The 22,626-nt window shown below is 37.1% G+C and overlaps 1 protein-coding gene across 6 annotated transcripts in view; it reads right to left on the minus strand.

Annotated features, from left to right (window-relative positions):
- The window catches only part of slc2a9l2 (solute carrier family 2 member 9, like 2), a 121,214-nt gene that overhangs the window by 74,171 nt on the left and 24,417 nt on the right, over positions 1-22,626 (minus strand). For all 6 annotated transcript variants that reach the window (XM_008409515.2, XM_008409518.2, XM_008409519.2 and 3 more), the window contains exons 5-7: positions 20,801-20,925; positions 19,116-19,261; positions 2,377-2,509 (exon numbers count right to left, since the gene is read on the minus strand). In XM_008409515.2, the coding sequence (XP_008407737.1) occupies positions 2,377-2,509; positions 19,116-19,261; positions 20,801-20,925 (404 nt within the window). The remainder of the gene's footprint in view (positions 1-2,376; positions 2,510-19,115; positions 19,262-20,800; positions 20,926-22,626) is intronic.

Genomic DNA, 22,626 nt, shown 5'->3' on the forward strand with positions numbered 1-22,626 from the left:
ATATATATATATATATATATATCTCCAGAAACCAGAAATCCATTTTCAGTAAAGACCTTTGTTAGTAATACCAGAAAAGAAAATGTACTCGTGACGTGGAGATATTGATTGTACAAAATGCAAAGTTGCTTGCTTGCTTGCCACTTAATTTTATGAGTTAACTGGTTTAAATAGCCAGTTATAAAATCTCTTTTGTGCAGCATTTTATTGTTGTGTAAATTATGGTTTCATGTAGACAACGTAAAATGCAGCTTCTGTGTTTTATATCTGCTACTTTTGCTTTTTAGTAGATTTATATTTGCCTTGATGTAAATGCCAAGTCACTAACCACAGGGACATGTTTGGATTCTGCAGATGTTAAGGACATCTGTTTACCACCTGACATGTCTGACATGAATTTGGGAAAACTGAGTTAAAGTTTCAGTTGTTAAACTGTTGATTTGAAAAGAAGTTGGAGTAGGTGCTTCTTTTTTGGTCTTCACCTTTTGAGTTCAGCTGATTCAATTCTTTTCAGTGTGGACAGTGACACTGTTATAGCAACTTCTGGTGAAGATAGACTTAATTCCTGGATTGTTTCTTATTCTGGTAGCCGTATGACCTACAGCATAATTAAATACTCTACATTGAAACCAAAGAACAAAACGTGTTTTCAGGTCAATGGATGTGCGTGTTCATCAATCGGGCCTTAATGTGATCCGGAGTCATGTTATTAAAGCGTCTCCTCCAACATGTCCCGCGAGATTCATAGCTGTATCTACGGCAGAGCGATGGATCTCGTCAAGCGAGCCTCCGGTCGGGTTTTGTGCTGCTTCTGGCCACAGTTTTTTCCAGCAGGCATTCAAAGTTTCAGGTTTCATCTCCTGAATGGCCAAGCTGTATTACGCATATTTAAATACCCTAATGTTATTGGCACACAAGTAGAGAAGAATCGTGGAGTCTGTTTAGCCAGTCAGGACGCAGAACACAATGCACTGTGAAAAAAAACTGCACAAAAAAATCTGCGAAGCAGCGAGACCGCAAAAGGTGAACCGCGGAGTAACTTGAAGTTATAGAGAGGGATCACTGTATAGTAAGTCAGATTTACACAGATAAACATGGTGTAACTTGAAGTAACGTCAAGTCAGAAAGGTTATAGCTTACTTAAGCCTCTCTATAGCCATGACCTCAACCCAGTTATGAATGTGTGTGGTATTTTTAAAAGCAGTGCAAAGTAATCAACCAGTACAAATGAACTCTACTACAGTGATCCCTCGCTGTAACGCGGTTCACCTTTCGCAGTCTCGCTGCTTCCCGGCTTTTTTTTGTGCAATTTTTTTCACAGTGCATTGTGTTCTGCACTTACGTAAAATATACGTAATACAGATTGGCCACTCAGGAGATGGAAACTAAAACTTTGAATGCCTGCTAAAAAGGTTGGAGGAGACGCTTTAATGACACGACTCCGGATGACATTAATGCCATGACTGATGAACACGCACATTCGCTGACCTGAAAACAGGTTTTGTTCTTTGGTTTCAATGTAGAGTATTTAATTATGCTGTGTAATAGTTGTAAAAAAATAAAGGTAACTACTTCGCGGATCACTGATCACTGTGTGGTGAAATTTACAGCCACATTTTAACCCAGATGCTTGCATGTAGTCATGGTGCAACTCAAATCTGTTGAACTATTAGAGGAGGTGCAAGTGGAACTATGTTCATAATTTTGACCCTGACTGCATCAGAGAAAATCAATAAAAATCGTTTTCACCTAATTTATCATTTAAAATTCACCGACTAAATGTAAATTTCTGACTGGCACTGAATGCTTTTTATGCTTTCATATGTTTCCTAAACTAAATCTTTGCTGTGGTTCAAATGTTTGCGTAGAGTGTGAGTCTCTTTTTGCAAAGAATAAAATTAGAAATCTTTCAAATGCATGAGCCAGCTGTGGTGGTGGGTGGGAAGTAGCTCGTTCTGGCATGGGTCGAGATTAAGTATAGAAAAAAAGACAATATGACTTGGTTTTAAATAATAGTAAAAAAAATTAAAAAAAAATCACAACTTGGCTGAAATTAATAGAACAAAAGTTTTACAGTAAAAGGTCATTTGAGTCTGAATAGTTCCCTAAAATATAGAGAACCAAAAATACAAAACTCCCCGCTAGACTTCAGGAGTCACACAGAGCTGTATGAAGAAAAAATGCATTATTCAGTGTAGTCAAAGATATATGTGAAAGTGAATATTTCACTCTTTTGTCTTCCGTCGGTTTTAGAAATAAGGTTGAGAAAAGATCATTTTAGTACATTAAAACATAATGAGATTGCGATACCTGCTACTCCCCTCAATGTAATGCTTGTGTGCATCATGCAAATGTACTTGACAGAGTGCTCTCTACCTCTCTCTGCTCCTGCTTCATCCTTCTTCTCCATCAGCAGGTAGCGGGGACTCTCTGGGAGGAAGGGTAGGACACACAGCTGCAGCACTGCTGGTAACGCCACGAAGGAGAACAGGTAGTTCCACTTGGACTCCTGCAGTCAGAACATGAACAGAACAGCCACATCAAAGCCTCGGACATGGGAGAGCGACAACACACTAAACACGGACATGTTGCAGAACAGCTGTATGTTGCAGCTGTCATATAGCACTCCATTGAATGAGTGCATGCATGGTGGGCTTTGATTAAAAGACAGAGTCAGCTACGGTGTTTCTACTGCATATGTCCTTTAAAATATGTAAAAATAAATAAATAATAAAAATGGCTGCATAAAATATGCATTTAAAAGTGTGTGCATTTACGTCGTAGATGTGAAAAGTGAGAGTGGGTTGAATGGTTTCTGCTTTTACAATTAAGACCAGAGAGATTTTTAGATGTGGAAGGCCAGCGATAAAAGCCTGCGTATCCATGGAAAAGTCAAGAATGTCAAGAAAATAAAAGGAGTAAATGGCAAGACTTAAATATATCTAAGCAAATCATGGCCAAAGCTTTACACATTTGTCTTTACATCACATGGAGGTTTGCATTTTTTCAGTAACTTCATTCATTCTATCTGAAATGTCTATAGCAGTGTAATTCTGACTTATAGCAACATTTTTGTTATACTACGGTTAAATTATCTAGTCTGTCTTGCATTAAAATGTTGGTATGAAATTGACCAAAGTGCTAAAAACACATTGCAGAAACAAACCAAAAACATCCTGACATAATCTCATGCAGCACAATACATAGGCCCTGTCTGCACTGATGAAGATTTACTCGCCCAGTGGCACACTGGATGTTTGAAACAGAGCTACTACCATCACATTTCTGATTAATGACCAACTTTACAAATTAAATATTCAAACTGGGAGCTCAACAATATCAGCAGATACTTTAAACATGTCAAAGGGTACATTGTTCAACAAAACACACTTTCCTGTTGTTCAAACCCACAGAATACATATATTGCAATAGGTAAATAATGCAGACCCTATTAAAAGTACTCATTACCCTTTTTTATTGCTTTTATTAGTCATAATCAACAACAGAATTAGACATTTCTGACTGAAAATAACCTTTCAATGTCAACTTAAAGAAATTATTTCTCCAAAATATTGACAAATAGAAATGTTAAACAAAATTCCATCAGAAACGTAATATACCTGAGACGTATACTTAACCTGCTTTCAGAAGGTACTTCTAGTCTGATAAATGAGCCTCGTCAGAATTCACTGAACGGGACACCGCCCTGCCATTTCAAAGCTAAGGTCAATTTAAAATGGTCACAGGTGTGCAACCAGAGATTTGAACCATGTGACAGAGTAGTGGTAACCACTACATCACCGTATTGCCTGCTAGATACATACCAGCCTGTTGCCTTCTTTCCAGCACTAATCTGAAAAAAAGTGAAGTACTTTTACATTTTTCGCCCGCTCTCTCACCATCTCAAAAACACTAATAGACTGGTACTCTTCTCAAACTAATGCGTAATTCTAAAAACTAAAGCAATGAATGAGAAAATGTGTGAATACAAAAAGTAACAAAATACAAAAAGAAGCCTAAGACGTGGAAAAATATGTCTGTATCCAGCACAGCCATTAATTATGTTCCTCAATTATGTCCGTCTGAGATATTTGGTGGAATATAAAAAAAGATACTTTATTGTCTAACTGAGAAAGTTGGACTGGTGGATGGTATTTCGTCCTGGTCGTGGAACACTGGACCAGCTCTACACCCTCAGCAGGGTCCTGGAGGGTGCATGGGAGTTCGCCCAACCAGTCTACATGTGTTTTGTGGACTTGGAGAAGGCGTTCGACCGTGTTCCTCAGGGGGTCCTGTGGGGGGTTCTCCGGGAGTATGGGGTACCGGGCCCTTTGATACTGGGTCAGTCGTAATTAAATTACCTTTGCAGCGTCTAACTGCGTAATGAGTCTGCTTTGTGACAAACTCCTCAAAGTTTAACCTCACAGAACAGAGATAAAGTCTTCCACTCACCCTTAGAGTGGCTGTACATCACTGCACAAGTCATTTCCTTCTGTGTACTAGAAAGTAGGTGAAAATAATCTTTCCCTTCATGCGGTATTCTATACGACACGAAATGTAAAAACTTGAATTGATATTTATACGGATGACTCGTCTATTTTCCCTTATGCCTGCTTGCGTAGCTCCCCACAGTCCCATCACCCTGCCTGTTACCTGGGAGATAAACATCTCTGCTCAGCTGTGTTTCTTTAACAACAGCTGGAGAGCACAACTATACGCAGAACGTCCGCAAAGTGAGAGCCTGGTTAGTAACTGTCTTTGGATGATCTTATGTGTGCATCTGCTGGGATCAGAAGAAAAGCCTATCATCCGTCGGCCCGCAGCTGTTTGTGTTGAATGTCACCTTCTCTATAAGCCTATTTTGCTGATGGTCTGTCAGGGGAACAAGCTGACAGCTGGACCTTGCAGATGTGTGATGCGGTCCCATTCTTGGAATCACAAAAGCAGCACAATTTATATTTGGAAGCAAATATGCTAGGACTCACGCCTTACAGGAGGCGGATGACATCTTGTTATTGTTAATTACAGCGATGATCTCTGTTGGAATTTTGTATTGTTTTTGTCATCTGGAGCATGTCTGTTTAAAATGAAGTCACCATCGGCAACAAGGAGAGTACAAGCAAGAGCAGAATGTCTACAAAAAAAATCTGATAAGGAAGATAACTGACCTGCTTTTATCATAAGGGTGTCAAAAGGTTTACGTTTTATCAAAACCAGATTAAAGGTATGGTATGTTTTAGAGTATTTTCAGTGTGTTTTATGTAACAGGTTTTTTTCCTGGTACACACATAAAAATAACTTTAACCTTTGGACCTTATTTGGGCTCCCCAAAGCACTTTGTCTTCATCAATCACAGAAAAAACACCCTACAGTTATGAACTGAGTGGAACTAAGAATAAATGTGTCCTTTTTTTAGTGTAATTGTACAATCGGAGAATGGTAGGGATTGGTTACAATGGATTTTCTTTCTTTTAATGCCATGCAATGGATGGGAAGGCACCTTTAATACTACACCTCAAAATAACTGCCACTTCCTTTTACCATTAATGCGGCTTGAACCGCTGCGTGCACCTCCATAATACATATATCAAAACATGCGGATAGATCTCAGCATGTGAGCCATTACTTCTGTTGACATTTCGAGTAACCATGGCGACGTAATTGGCAACAAAAAAAAACGAGCCAAGTTCAAATCAAAACAAATTCTGACACTGATTCAAAACAGAGATAGAATTTTGTCTGCCCCTGTCTCACTCACACATGACAGTTTCAGAGAGGATTAGTTACCATAGCAACAGAACACTGAGGGGGGCAGATATGTAGAGAACTACAGAGATGGACGAACACTCAGTTTCTACAGAGGAGGGCAGAGCTTCTAGTTAGAACTAGAGACGCCACCACGGCAGAACACTTACTATACACAAGTATATATGCTTTATAACTTACCACCAATGAAAAAAAAAATATATATATATATATATTAACTTTTCAGCAAAATTTACCAACTGCACAATTCTTAAGTAGTAAGTAGTGTAAGATAAGTAGTATTTAAAAAGAGCAGAAGAAATCCATTTTTTGAACAATAGCAGTGTTTGTTGTTAATCTGTTGCCAAGAGATGAGTGCGTTTCCTGGTAACCAAGTGCCATGAAGTAAACGTGATTTTTACTATTGTAAAATGTACCAACTATAAATTTCTTGTACCTAAGCAGATAAGCAGTATTTCAAAAGAGCTTGTGTTTTATAAACAATAATTAATTTGGTATTAAAAGATTAATGTTTTTCTCTGGTAACAAACTGCCACGAAGTATAAATTAGATCTTTTGAGTTGAATGTCTGTTTTATAATATATTTACCACCAGTGAAGAAATATATATATATTTAACTATTCTGAAAAAAATCACCAACTAAACAATTCTTGTTAAGCAGTACAGGTCAAGTAGCATTTACAAAAAGCAGTAGAAATCTTAGGTGTTTTTTTAACAATAACAATATTTGTTGTTAATCTGTTGCTAAGAGAGGAGTGTGTTTTCTGGTAACCAAGTGCCATGAGGTAAACATCTGATTTTTACTTTTTCAAAATTTACCAACTGTAAATTTCTTGTGTCTCAGCAGATAAGCAGTATTTCAAAGTAGCATATGTTTTATGAAAAATAATTAATTTGGTGTTAAGAGATGAGCGTTTTTCTCTGGTAACAAACCGCCACAAAGTATAAATCAGATTTTTACTGTTGTGATTAATGTCTGCTTTATAATATATTCACCACCAATGACAAAAAAAAAAAACTTTCACTTTTCTGGAAACTTCACCAACTACACAATTTTTATTAAGTAATGTAAGTTAAGTAGTATTTCATAAGAGCAGAAGAAATCTTGTGCTTTTTGAACAATAACAGTATTTGTTGTTAATCTATTGTCAAGAGATGAGATTTTTCTGGTAATCAAGTGCCACGAAATGAACATCCAAGTATAACTTTTGCAAAAGTAAAAATCTGAAGGTAGTGCATAGCACAACCACTAGCAGTGGCTACTGCCCAGGAGTAGCCTTTTCCTTAAAATAAGCTTAGCTATTTTGTTTATTTATTAGCCATTTTTAGTACAGTGAATGGAAGACAATGTAAGACAACATGATAGTTATACCCCACATGCTTTACATTTCAACAAGGTTATTTTCAACACAAAAATTAGAAAAATTAAGAAGGAAAAACTTTATGTTCAGTATTGTAGTTCCATGAATCAGATTTCAGATCTTTGCAGCCAAGCTTGCTGCAAAGACGATGGATACTGCAGACAACCAATCTCCCAGGACATACACTAGTGTTGTAGAAAGCTTCCAGAAGTATTAACCCATTCACGTCTCACCAGCAGCACTTCTGCACGTCAAAAACTGAGCGATTCATCTCCACTGACAATGTGATTTGACAAGAGACAAAGTGTGTGAACACACATACCAATCATCAGAAAATGTAGCTTAGCAAAGCCCTTGTGCCATGTTCAACACAATCCATGTTTCCACAGCCAACAATTTAAAGTTCGGTCACACAAAAAGTGAATCTCACCCTGTTCAATGTATTTCATTTAGCTCATGTGTAAAACCAAAAGTACTGACTATCTAGCATAGCGGTTCTCAACGTGGGCGGTACCGCCCCCCAGGGGGCGTTCAGAGGACGGCAGGGGGCGCTGGTGGACATTTTTACAAAAGGGGGGCGCTGGGATGCCTTTGGGGGGCGTTTGGTCGAAGGAAAACTTTACACCTTAAATGCACAACAATACCAGTTTAGACTTTGAGCAACTTGGTTAAACTGTATTGTGTAACATTAAATCATGCTTGGCTGCAACAGTATCGATGGCTGTTTGTAGCTTCGCAGCTCCGCTCCGCATCAGGTCAGCGTTACACCGGCTGATGACGCTGCTGTGATTCCCTTTGTCTGGTATTTTTGTACATATGTTTTGGCAGTTCTGTGATCATGTCAAAGCAGCAATTCATATTAAAAAGTGTTTTATTTTCGTTTGAAAGCTGCCCAACAGAAAATCGCTCTTATAAACATGTAATTACTAAAATCACGATGCCCTCACATTGTATCCCTCTGAAAAATAAACCCATTTAAATAAAGAAATCCCTCCATGGGTGACACCACGATAGAGAGCGTTCATTTTATAGCGTTAACACCGGTGCTGTAAGTGGTCCAGTATGAAACGGGGGTGATAGAACAACACAGCACTTTTAAATTTCAATAATCAGAATACAGAAATTGTTTCCGTTGTTTTAAAAGGTTTATGTCAGTCTGCCATTTCCCCATCAATATGTTTCCCAACCGCCCTGTACCTTAGGGAGTTAAAAAAAAAAAAAAAACGCAGAGCACATTGCGCAAAATTCTGAAACATGAGAAGCGGACAAAACGGAGCGACGAACTAGATGTGAATTATGGCATAAAAACAGAGAATCCAACGCTGAACAGTGAAAAATCAACACATGATGTGAAACACATGACGATTAGGAAGCGCAGCAGGTGATGAATGAATATTACCGGTGGTCAATAAACGATAAAATAAATCTAGCAACAGGAAAGAAACTAAAGTGGACATAGCAATAAACCAAGAGAGAATAATGCTAATCAAAGGAAACTAAATGGAAATGAATGAAGAACAAAATGCAAGAATAAACTAAGAAACTAAAGTAAATACGGAGGAATAAACTGGTATGGCAAGACCTTTTGAGCAATAATTAATACAGAGGACTGTATGGCAAGAATAAAAATACACTATTTCAGATAAAAGGTAAAATAATATTGTTGAAGTGCCATGGGTAGGGGCGCAACTACACATTATTCAGGTGGATGCGAAAACATAAATCGGCGCCCCCCCACGAAGGAGAGTAGAAACATACGCTCGCCTCCCCCCCAACACCCCTCCTCCAGACGCCGATACGTTTAGGGCAAAACTCGCTACATTTACCCCGTTATGTGCGCGAGGTGAAGGAGCGTAAGGCGAGCTGAAGTGTACGGGAAAACATAATCAGTGCGCCGATTCAAAACATCTACAATAATGATAGTAACATTAATAATAAAATAATTGTCAGTGCAAAGTAGCCTACAAAATTTTTTGGTGGGGGGTGGTGAGGGACCTGGATAAAGGCTAGGGGGGCGCTGGCCCGAAAAAGGTTGAGAAACACTGATCTAGCATGAACAAGAATAACAGTTCCCCGATAGGCTAAAGCAAACCATCGACCTTTTTTGTCAATTTGCGCAACTCTCTGAAGCTATACACCGATGTAATGGAGAACACAGAGTATAAATAAAGCTCATTAAGGCAGCTAAATTGAACCTTTGTCTTTGTCTGATGCATGCTGACGGCCTCGGATCCCATGGGCCATTAGTGACCGACTGGCTAAAGGCCTGCTCCTGCAAAACCTAAATAAACATGCTTCTCTACTGGGAAAAGGTCAGACGCTGAGCACCAAGGTTACATTAATTATCATTTGTCACGGCTTATCACAATTTGGCAGTTGACAACAAATGACATCTTGGACCAGCTCCCATTAACAGAAGCCGTCATGGAGAGGAAGCCTGATGGAGTCCACGTTCAGAGGCCAGCCCAGCATGTTGATGCATTTACCGCATATTATCTCTCCCGTAAGTCCAAAATGATATGGAGTAAAAAGCATGACACAGAATATGTAGCAGCTTCGGGGAGAGGCGTGACAGCCATAATATATTTAGGAAGGTAGTTTAAAATGTGACATGGGTCAAATCAATATGTATAGATTATAAATCTAGTCTGTAATGGTTCAGTCGTTCGGTTTCCATTTCCTGCTCGCATGCGAGGCAGGACTCGATTTACACAGTCTATCTGTGCCTGCTTATTGTTCTTCTGACTCTCACCTGGATTCTGCTCTATTGAGGTTCGGTTTTGTTCTGTCTTTTTCCTGTTGGACTCTACATTTATTTCTGCTTTCTGGACACGGATTCCGACCTTTGCCCTCAGTTCGTCCCATCCCTGGCCTCTGTGTGTCTGAGCCTTTCCTGCATTCCTACCATGTCTGACAGGATACTGTATTGGACATGTGTTGCAGAGAAACAATCCTGGAACATTCCTGTAATACTCACACATTCAGATACTGAAAAGCTGATTCACCATCTAGGGTTGCTTCTGCCCGTTTGTATGAGAAGTCTGTAATTCCCACCAGTTCAACATTTTTATCAAATCTTTTAAAAACAAATCTTGGTATTGCTGTCACGATAACAAATTTTGCTGAGCAATTAATTGTCCCAGAACTTACTGCAATACATTCTTTTGAGACCACTGTCAAGTAATATAATGGTAATGGCAAAATAATACAAGTACACCCTCTCAGAGATCAATAAACCTCTAACAAACATTTAGCGTTGTAACTGGAAGACATTTTAAATATCCAAAACAATCAAAAGAACAAATAAAATGTCCATCAAAGAGACACAAGTCTCAGTAAACAAAATTGTCCTTCAAAAAATGATCTAGTAAAGACCAATGCACCAGACTGAAGCATTTTATTATCCAGTCTTTGGTAGAAAGAGCAAGAGACATGAGAAAAACAGACCATTCTGTAAATGGAAATTATCGAGCTTATTTTAATTTGTCATACAATCAATTGATTTATTGCCTGTTATACGACAGACTTAGTTCTTGGTTGAGTAACAGAGTCCTCTGTCCCAAACTTTAAAGTGTCTTTGATTTGATGAACTTAAAGTCAGACCTTGAACGAACCTATAAATGTGAAACAAACCAACCCAAAACATTGTGCTCCTTTCGTGCACATCTAAGATTTAGACAACTTGACAGATAAAGTCGCCATCGTTGGCAAGCAGGTTTGCCAGCAGGGAGTGGGATCTCGCTCGTGTTAGGCTCGTTTGAATACTTAATGCTGATTGGCTGTTTTCTATGGAGATAGATTTGTTTCACAATTATTCAATCAAAAAAAATCATGTCAAACAAAAAAAAGTAGTATTCAATGAAAAATAAAATCATGTCAAACAAAAAAAGTAGTATTCAACCAAAAAAAAAAAATTTCAAACAAAAAAAATCGTAACTTTTTAATCATAAAAATTTTTTACGAAACAAAAAAAATTTTAAAGAGCTTTTTTTTTCATTTAAATCACTCATTTTTGTTTGAAACTTTCATTTTTTGGTTGAGTCAAAAAAAATTTTTGAAGCTCCTGTTTTTTGGTTGAACTCGTTTTTTTTTTTTGTTTTTTTTTTTGATTGAATACCACTTTTTTTGTTTGACGTGATTTTTTTTTATTGCATACTATTTTTTTGTTTGACATGATTTTTTTTATTTTTATTGAATACTACTTGTTTTGTTTGACATAATTTTGTTTTTAATTGAATCCTATTTTTTTTTGTTTGGCATGATTTTTTTTTGGGCTGAATAATTGTGAAACAAATCTAACTCCATAGTTTACCAGCAGCTGAGGGGTTTCAGCTACAGCCTGACCGCAGACAGACAGGAGAAGACCGCAGCCTGCTCAGCACGGTGCGCAGCAGAACCTCGGATAAGGGAGATGTTCCGTGTTATTTGTGGCAAGTTTCATTTGAGGGGGCAAGACGTTTGTTTGAGGGGGCACTGCCCCCTTTAGCCCCAGCGTATAGCCGGCCCCGCTTTGTACACATATGGCAAGAGGCCTGGTAGTGCACTGTTGCCTTGCAGGAAGAAGGATGTGGGTTTTAATCCTGGCTTGAGGGTTTTCTGGATGCATTGATTTTCTCAGGCTACCCTGACTTTGTCACACAGTCCTAAACCATGACTGTTAGGTTAATTGGTCTCTCTAAATTGCCTTTAGCAATTAATATGTGCTTGCAACACAGATTCCTGTGAGTCTCTGTGTTGCATTGTAATGGATCCAGAGACTGTTGGCCGTCCCCTTATCTGGCAAGGATAAGCGGGTATAGACAACAGATGGATGACATAAAATTTTTTTTTTTTAAAAAGCAGTAATCAAACCATAGTTTCAGGGAAAAAAAATATACTTTTAAAAAGCACATCCTCGGTCAAAAATGTAGCAGCTATTCTTTCTCAGAGAAAAGATCCATACCAAAATAAATTCTTTAAAAATCTTTATGCTCTGCTGAATGACAGGCAAGGCACAGCCAAGGAAGATATAGCACAAGAAGCCAAGAGAAAAGGGTATCCAACCATCAGCCTTCTAAATGGGCACAATTCCACTTACCTAATCTAAAAAGGTGCTTCATACAAGATTCACTGGCTTGAAAAGGTGTTTGTCACTCCTATTTTAAATGCTTGAATGGGTTCAAATGCTATGCTGGAAGCGTGCATTACATATATTTGTGGTTAGGTGCCATACAAAACATGAAGCAGAAAGAGGATTTAAAGGTTTATGTTGCCAAGCACAATTTTCACAAAATATACATCAACTTCAGAGAAATAAAACAGAGACCTGATGTCTAAATATTTGTTCATAATATTAATGACGGCAATATTTTTGATCAGATGATGTACACCATGTCCTAATGTTTTGTTAATGAACAATTAAGAGTCAAAATGCCCTTAATTAGATTAAAACTAGGCCGGGTAAAGAGTAATGGAGACAATAATACTCAACACACAGCTAGTCAAGAGTCTGACATTATACATGTACATCGCAGGAAATTGTAATGTGTTCTGACATGATTTAAAGAGTTTGATTTAAAGAGTTTGCAAGATTAAATGTAGCTTTAGAAAGTAATAATTACACTTTCATCAAGGGTACATTTCTGTATAAAAATTTTTTTGTTTTTTATTGGTCTGACACAACATTTTAATCTTAAGTGTCATCTTTTAATTTGCTCCACGCAGAAAATTCTTATACTTAATAGAAATAATGGCTTCAAATTCAGTCTGTGTGTAATTAACCTGCGTAATGTGAAATAAATAAATTAACTTCTCAATAATATTCAACAGTGTCCTTGATAGGACTTATTATATTTTAACATGTATAAAAGTATCTTCACTGGGTCCAAGTACCTACAATCCTGGTCAGAAGTTTACTTACAGTCGTCATGCCAAGAATGTCATTTATTTTTGGCCTTCAGTGATGCATTTAAAAATGTGTTTCTTTTTATCAGAGTGCAATGATGATACAACAACTTCACTGAATTTTAAAAAGAAGAGTAGATGCAGAAGTTTAAATGTATAGTACATTCTTATTTTTTTCTAATCAAAAACTCCAAGTAGGTTTTGGATGAACAGAAGAATAGAGATGTACATATGTATCCATGTGTATGGATCCATGTCCAAAACATTTTAAATGTAAATTTCTAAAAATCATGAAAAACAAAAGCCCTCTGAACTCTTTAGCTTGTTCATTTTAATTTTAGTTTTACTGCATTTTTTTATTTTATTTTGTTGCAATCATAACTGATCGCAACTGAACATCAACAAGTGCCAACAGATATAATTGCAGGCTCTAAATACGGTTAATTAATTTCAGAAAACATATTCCATAATTCATTTTTTATATACAGTGCCAAAAGTAACTGGTAATCTAAAGTCTCCAAAGTGTGCCAGGAGGAGAGCTGTTGATTATTAGCACTCTGTTCTCATGACATAACAGATTGGCTTTCAAAGCTCATGTGCCTTGGGCTCATGTCTGTTTCTGGGCCTGAAAGATAAACTACAAATGCAGCACGTAAATAATTGAGCGGGGATATGATGGATCCCCGTCATGACAATCTTTCAGTGGCAAGCGGAATCAACACCAACCATACCCAATGTTTTTGCTACAATAGCCAATAAGGTGTGAAGGGACAGAGTAACACTTCCTCTGGGTTAACAAGGTGTGACTGACAATTCCTGGTGCTATCTAAACGAAATAAGACAGACAGATAGACCCAGACGCGTACTGTGAAGTGAAGGGTAAAAGTTTTTTGTTTTTTTTAACAGAGGTGCCTGATGGGCAATGTTGGCAGCTAGCCTGGGAAAGTGAAGAAAAATAATTAAGTGTGAGCAGAGATGGGCTTTCTCCCTCTCTCTCTTTCTCTCTCCAGCGCCAGCTCGGGCTTGAATGTCAAACCAAACTGGAACAATCTGCTGAGAGGCCGCGGAGTTGAAAAAGTCAGAGCAGAGCTGTGAGACCTCATCAGTTAGAAAGACCTTGGCATTTAAACCTTTGTGGCCAACTCTTACATTAATGTCGCAAGGAAGATGTGGAGGGGTAGCCAGCTGACACGAGAGTTGTTCAGGTGGCCTCATATGGTAACTCATTAGGCATAATGCCGGGGGCCAAAAGTAATTCGATATGAGTATTCTACCTACATATAACACACGCAAGTTCCATTAAGAATGTTCAAAAGTCAAATTAAATGCATTTTAAAATAGAAAATAGATATAAAATATTAGATATAATTTTTTCCTTTTCTTTAATAGAATAATTGTGTTGTCTTAAATTGTTCAAAGCATTTGTAAGCACAGAATAACTCAAATAACCCAGTATCATGTAATTCATCCAAGATAGTGTACAATTTCATTTCCTTTAGTAGATTTTCATCCTTTGCATGTTCTGCTGTATGGTAAAACAGTCATTTCATTTTGATGGAGAAAGATTACAACTAAATTCTGTATATTTTATGAGCAAAGTTTGTGATAGATGAACAGAAAGTAAAGTATTGATGCAGAAGGACAATAAAATTATTGTAATTATTTTGTAGAAATTAGTCTTCACTTTGACATTAATGGGGTTCTTTTGTCATTTTTGTTGTTGTTGATCATGACTTATATGTAAAACCAGTAAAAATCAGAAAGCATTCCAGTGGCTGAAACCTTTTTATGAGAACTATTATATTTACTAATGCCTGCAAATACAGAATGTTAAATGTAAATTTTCAATCATTGTTGTAAAAATAAGATTGTAATAATTCTTATATGTTTTAGCAACAAGGGATTATGTGGAACACTTAAAAACAAACGTATATGCATTTTCTTAGTATTTGTTAAATTTGATTTTAAATTGTAACTTCTTCTGGGAATCTTTTCACAAGTTCCTCACAAAACTTTGTTGGAATTTTGTCCCGTACTCTTGACTGAACCGCTGTATAACATTTGTAGTTTGCTTTGCTCCCACAGTGTTGCTCATGTTCTGGGGTTGACACACATTTTTGCACCAAAACACAACTTTTCATAGCTGGACATTTTTCCTGAAATCTCGGCTGATTTCAATGGAAATTTCCATGACGTGTTTGATGTTGCTCCAATTTGTTCAAACGTTTTAAGTTATTCAAAAACTTATAAAGTCATGACATCATCACTGCAGTTTTCCCAAATTTACTCAAGGTATCATAATATTTCTTTCTGTAATTTTTTTTATTTTTAAGAAAATAAAGCTAAAAATTCTTTAGTCCATTTTTTGGGATTAAGCAAAAAGAAACCAAATAGAAACCACTAACTCAGTTCTTTCATCCCAACTGAGCTAAAGAGGAAAAAAATGAGTCTGATTTTGTTTTGAGCAATTCTGTGTCTGGTTTTAACTGCACCTTCTAATGACCATTTGTAGGTGATGAATTATTAAAGCTAATGCTAAAAATAGTCACAGCAAGGTGAAGAGTGGCCGTGCATAATGTTAACTCTTCTGGTATCGTGGGAAAAACTTCCTGGTGCAGCACAATTTATGACCGGTGCGCTTTCCCTACTGCAATTCAATATAAGAGATTAGGGAGGCGAGAAAAGCAGGCCATTACGATGCAAATAGGTAAAGGTGATTTCTTAGCCAAGCAGATATCTGGCTTAGCACCAAAGTGGCTGATTGTTAAATATAGTTCTTATAGAACAACTAACTGTACTATAAAACCAACCTGGTTGGTTTCAATGTTAAACCAACCATTAATCTTGACACATGTTAGGTATCAAGCTTTGTTTTTGTGTCTTTACTATTCATTTAGACCTTTCTGACAAGCAAACGAATGGCCTTTTAGGTTTACAGTCATGTGAAAAAGTACTTTTTGTGGTTATAGATGTCTTTTGAATTTGATTTTGTTGTGGAACTTAAATATTTCAGTAAAATTTTTAGGTTAAGCAAACTAACATCAGACAATAACTTAAGTAAATGTGAAATTGATTTCATTTACCGTCGTGGGGTGACAGAGGATCATTAAGAGCATTTGTCTTAGAGCCCAAACAGCCGTAGGTTCGATCCTGGCTTCCTCCTTTTACATGTTGATGGGTGAACGTGGCTGCACTGTAAGACGATTTGATTAAAGAAAATCTACAAAGTTGAGTTAATTTATTTACTTTTCTTTATTACACCAATTCCTTATTTTCTAAGTTTTGCATGTTAACACTAAGGGGTGGGGTTGTTCTTAGTGTGGAAGCCAATTGGTAGTAAAGTCCAGAACAACTGACATTTGTCAACAAACTGGTATTTTCCCAAATTGCACTGTGAGCAGCATGTCTGCACAAGACAGCAAGGAAAACAGCTATTCTTTAAACATGTGCAGCTGCTACGTGTATAGCAGCATTTAGATTGAAAAACATATATTATATCTTAGACTTAATCATTTAATTCCTTAAAGTACAAAAGATTAAATTAATTACTAACAGCCTTACCAATGTTTTTAATTTAAAAAAACACCTGTGTAGCTATCTCTCTTGAAAAAGGAAGTTATTAGTACCATGCATGAAAATAATTTGAAACAACAGACTCTGATGAACTTTTGCTGAATGTAGGACGTGGTCTGTTTTCTTGAAACGAAACACCTTTTTCATGGGTATATGCTGCCTGATTTGCTGCGAGGCAACCACAGCTGTTGTTCATCTGGTAGGAAAATCTTGTCTTTTACTTTTATGTGCCCTCTGTCAGAGCTAAACATCTGCCGATGTCTGCAGATGACGTTGAGTCAGTAACTTACGGTGGCCGACAGGTGCAAATGCGCGGCAACAGAAAAAACATGCAAAAAAACAAAAAAAGAGACTCAAACAAAAAGCAAATGAAGCAAACAAAAAAGAGACGCAAACAAAAAGCTAATGCAGCAAACAAAAAAGAGACGCAAACAAAAAGCAAATAAAATGCAGCAAACAAAAAAAGAGACGCAAAYAAAAAAGACTACAACCACAAATGAAATGCAGCAAACAAAAGAAAAGATGCAAACAAAAAGTGCTCCAGACCACTAGAGGGAGTTGAACAAAAACAGCTGTGTCCAAATTTAGGGTCTGCATCCTTTAAAACGGGTGTTCAGTTTTTACAAAGTTTTTAGGTGAGAATGTAGATGTATAGATCTGAAATATCTGCTCAATTCAACAGTAAATCACTTAATTACAATATTGTTCCGACGTTTACACCGAGAAAGAACCCATGTCTCCCGGCAAATCGTTTTAAAAACTCCCAATAGTTTTCCCCTATGAGTGGAGGTAAAACACAGATACTAAGTCTGGTAATAGCTGTAAATATTTTTGGTTCACTAAATTTATTTATTTATTTAATATCCCGCAGTGCTAATGAGGCATCTTCTGCTGTTTTGGTCGAGCAAAGCAGGAGGGACTTTTGTTTGCGTCTCTTTTTTTGTTTGCTGCATTTCATTTGCTTTTTTGTTTGCATCCCTTTTTTGTTTGTTTCAATTGCTTTTTGTTTGTGTCTTTTTTGTTTGCTTCATTTGCTTTTTGTTTGCGTCTTTTATGTTTGCTTCATTTTTGTTTGAGTCTTTTTTGTTTGCTTCAATTGCTTTTTGTTTGCGTGTTTTTTTGTTTGCTTCATTTGCTTTTTGCTTGCGTCTTTTTTGTTTGCTTCATTTGCTTTTTGTTTGCGCCTCTTTTTCTTTTGTTTACTGCATTTGATTTGCTTTTTGTTTGCGTCATCTCTTGTTTGCTGGATTTCATTTGTTTGCGTCCCTTTTTTTGTTGGCATGTTTTCTCTGTTGCTGTGCATTTGCACCTGTCGGCCACCGTAGTAACAGATCTCCCACAACAATTACCCAAAGTTGCAACAATATTTTACTATGTTTGTGCTAAATGCTTTAGAAAAAGTATACAGCACCACTCCTTTGGCAGCAGAGATGTAGTCAGTATTACTAATTTTTAGGGACCACCTAAACATCTCCTGCTCAGCCGTGTGCGTTTCTTTCCACCCAGCAGAGCTAAGAGATTTGGAGCAAATGACAAAATCCTGAAGGCGTCATGTTTTGCTGGTGCACAAAACAGCATCAGTGTGGAAGGTCGTATGAATAATTTGCCTTTCACAGAAGCTGAATGTTTGCTGAAATTAATTTTTACATGAACACCGGACCATGCCTTCAAGCTTTTAACATTTTCTTATTCACACCTTGCCATACACCCTTTTCGGTAATCAATTGTGTCACCAGCCACCCTCAGCATTGTTTTCTACTTGACTTATTCAATAGACTTCAAGGGAAGTCCTTCAGACAGTAGCAGACACTAGGAAAATGCAGCAAAAGATATAAGGAGTAGTCAGTGAGCTGTCAAAGCAGACCTGGAAATGAAACAAATCAACACAAAAAAATAAGAAATCATTACTAAACTAAACTAAAAAAAAAAATCTATTTCTCACAGTGGAAGAGGCAATATTGGTAATGTTTTTCTCAGCTATAATTTGTCATGGTTTAGTTCAGGCCAGCCTGGAGGGAAAATCATTCAGCGGTAAAAGGAGTCCGGAAAAGCAGTTTATCTGTCAGAGCGATCAAGCTTTATTGTGTTATTAATTGTTGAAGACCTTATGTAATAGACAGAGAGGAAAAAAAATACCAGCAGCCACCTGCAAAATTAATGCACAGACAGGCGTGTAAATGATCCAGCAGATTCAATAGGGATAGATATGCTGCTGTGCAGCTGGAATCCAAATGATGCACTGTTTAAAAGGTGTTCACACTCTGCCCACTCTGCTGTTATACCGTGACATGTTGCTAAAGCAGACCATGAAAGGAGCTTCTCCACCTGGATTTGGAAATTACATCAGCTCCTTATCCAATCACAGAACACCGAAAGTAGTATGCACCACTGCACTTCAAGGATTATGTGATTTCTATGCCTTTTCTTTCATTTTCCAACTTCATCAAACCAATGACAATCAGTCATCAGTGATGAATTGTAAAAATCCACTGCTTACACATGAGGGCATAGTATATTTGTTTGCTCACCGACCTGACCCAGGAGTTCGGGCAGACCCAACACTTGTCCTGTGAACACACCCAAGCAGATCAGGATGGAGTTGAACTGGCCAATGGAGCCTCTGATATGTTTAGGGGAAATCTCTCCCAGGTACATGGGGAGGACACTAAGTGATATACCTAGAGGGAAAAAACAAACAAAAAAAACAAACAAAAACAAAGGTCACGTAATAGAATCAAGTGAAAAGGGGAGTAAAAACAAGTAAGAAGACAAAAAAGATCAAATAATCTGCAGAAGAAAATTACCCAATAGCATATTGGTCTCTGTTGTGTTTAGTAAACTCAGTAAAACTCTGCTTTAAGCCTTGTGGGTTCTTGACAAGAGCGCTAACAAACCTGCACTGGCACAAGCAGTCAGTTTGGTCTGATTACAATTGATCTGATGTCATTTTAAATCAGGTTGATTTGTCCAAAACTGTTTTGTTTTGTGTCTAAGTTCATTTGTTCAGATGGCGCTTAGTATGTCACTTAGTCTGAGTCTATTTGGTCTACTTCTGTTTGGTCTGAATCATTTCACCTGACTCAGTTTGCTCTTAGTCTATTTGGGAATATGCCTTTAGGTCTATCATGCTGTTTTGTCTGGATCCATCTGGTCTTATGCCATTTAATCTGTTAACCTGATAGTTACTTTTTGTCAACCGTCTGCAACGTCTGAGGTCATTTTGTCTGATGGTTAGAGATGTTTTCTGAGACCTGAGGATGTCGTAAAAGTGTGCTGTACTAACAGTTTCAATCAAACGGCACACATAAGATCTACAACCTTCAGAAAATCAATACATGTAGTAAAGTTGATGACTTTCAAAATGTCAATTCATTAAGAAAATTAAAGCAATTCCATACGAGATAGTCAAGTTTGCAGTTTTAGTTGAGTAAGAAAAAAAAGTTCTTCCTTCATTATCCACTTGAAGTGAGGAGAGCTATTTTTGTGTTTCATTTGTTTAGTTTTTATTGCAGCTTGAAATGTATATTTTGTTTTGTTTTGGTGATGAGAGCATCCAAGCATATAGTTCCCATACTGTTGATAGTGTGAATATGTAAGGAATGGTTGTTGCCAAGGCTGTACTGGAGTCATTCTCTGGTTAAGTGCTGTTTTTTATGTCCCTCTGTGATTTTGGTGTGGCTCTCAGAACAGAAGGCAATTAGAGCTTCTCTGCTCTCTGATCACCACTGAATTCATATTTGATAAGCAAGTTATTTTGCACATCTGCCTATCTTTATTGCTTTTGCCTCTTGATGAACTCCAAACACAATATAATATTTACCTTAATTTCTTCTTCTTCTTTACTTTTTTGTTTTGTTTATGCAGACAAGCAGCCTTAGTCTTTGGAAAGATCAAACTTTAAACCTGATTTATTTATTTATTTTAGGTTGGACCATTTTGAAAGAAACAGGAAAGTGTTTCTCTGCAGATGTGTTTGGTCTCTCAGGTTCATACAGTCTGCTGCATTTGTTTACCTGCGATAAAAGGCCAAGCCGTTAGGCGTCATTTGGAGGGGTATCAACATTCTTATTTAAATTATTTGGAGGGATATCAAAAGGTTTACACAGTTAATTAAACCTTTTTTTCCCCCATTGTTGTTTCACCAAAATAAGCAAAAGCTGCAGTATTTGTTGCACACCAAGTTCAACAAAATGTGCTTCCTTTAATTGCACACTGACCCGAGTTCACGCCCATGACGATCCGGCCGATGATGAGCATCTCAAAAGATCTTGAAATCTCACCCAGCGACAGCAACAAAGCGGCTATCACAGCAAAGCAGTTATTCAGCAGCAAGGTTCCCTTTCTGAAAAACAGAAAGACAAAGTCGACGTGACTCTGTACGACAAAGGAAAGAGGAGAAGATCAGCGGTACAGACATGATGACAATGAGACCTGAATGGAATTCTAATCCAGTTATTCAAGCCCTTTGTCGAAACGTCGGTAGCGCTTTAATTGTGATAAAAGGAGAACGGCGAGCACATCTGACTTCTGTCAAAACATTTCCGCAAGGCACTCCAAAGCCAGAACAATCAGGAGTGACGAGACTCGAGACAGCCAAAAGAAAAAAAAGAATAACTTCACTTTTTTGTGGATTTAGATGTTCATAAAAGGGATAAAAACCATTGGATGTAAAGGATTCTTCAAGGCCAGGGAAGCAGAAAAATGTTTTAATGTAGGAGGCCCCTTGTGTCAAGTGGATGGAGAACACTTCATGGAGGATTCATTTAAATAGATTTTTGTTTTTTCACAGACCAAGAAAAAACTGAAAGTTAAACCACTCATTTCTGAACAGATGCTTGAATGTGTCAGTGTGTGTAGTCATAATCAACCTAATCATCAGCCAGAGGAATGATCAGATTAATAACAGTGTCTGTAGTTTTTTTTTTATTCGCAAATGAAATCTAGAAAAAGATCTCCACAAACTGTGTATTCAGGCAGCTCTTGCAGACATGTCACAAAATCTACTTTGTCAAAGAGTTTTCCAGCTAGTAATTTTGAGCTAAACCTACCCGAAGAAGCTGTATTATACTTTAATCTGTCAGCTAGTGTGGACATGGAGTTATTTATTTTTGGCATGACTGAGAAGAGATCAAAGTCATATTTTCTGTAGTGGTGAATGAGGTCTGAAAAATTCAACATGGTTTAAAAAAAGAAAAAAAGGAGCGCATCTTTAGATGAAAGGATTTGTACCAATACAAAATCTCTAAGGAATGTTTCTCGGCCAAGAAAAACTATCGTGGTAAAAGGAGGTCCAACTTGTACTAAAATGGTTTAATCTAGTTATATTCAACAAATTAGAATATGCTCCTGATGAGGCTGGTTAGGCAGAGTAAAAGTAAGTAACCTTTTACTTTTTCCTGTTCCACATTTCTATATTAATGACTTTTGAATAGGATGTAATGTTCTAATCTGAAATGTCATTTTTTGAAATAAATGCAATCAAAATCATCATAATTATTACAAATGAAGTCTAGGCAGTCTGTGCCTAAGAAACTGCTGTATTTTTGTTTTGGACCAGTTTAAGAGCGGATGCACGGTAAGTGTCATGCTCCAGTCCAGATCAGAGAGTAACTGGAATAATGTACAACCTAAATCTGATACTGTAATGAATATCTGCATTAAAACACAAAGGATATAGTACTGACACAAGTATTGGATCCTAGTTTTGCTCATTGACCAGTGCAACAGCTGGTTACCATGGAGACTGTGCACAGACCGGTGGAAGGACTTTGCTTAACATTACTGACATTAGAAACTGAAGTTTGATTCACTGTATGAGAATTGAAAGCAAATTATCTTACTTACTTCTTGCTACTTTACAACATTTTGTCCTTCCGCAATTGCATTAAATTATTGGCATGGTTAAAAGTAAAATAATAATAATAATAATAATAATAATAATAATAATAATAATAATAATAATAATAATAACGTGAGCAAATATTATTCTCCTAATGCAAGTCATCTAAGGCTAGATGACTATTGATATTGATATTTTTCATAG

This window comes from Poecilia reticulata, linkage group LG5 (genome assembly GCF_000633615.1).
Source record: "Poecilia reticulata strain Guanapo linkage group LG5, Guppy_female_1.0+MT, whole genome shotgun sequence".
NCBI lineage: Eukaryota > Metazoa > Chordata > Actinopteri > Cyprinodontiformes > Poeciliidae > Poecilia > Poecilia reticulata.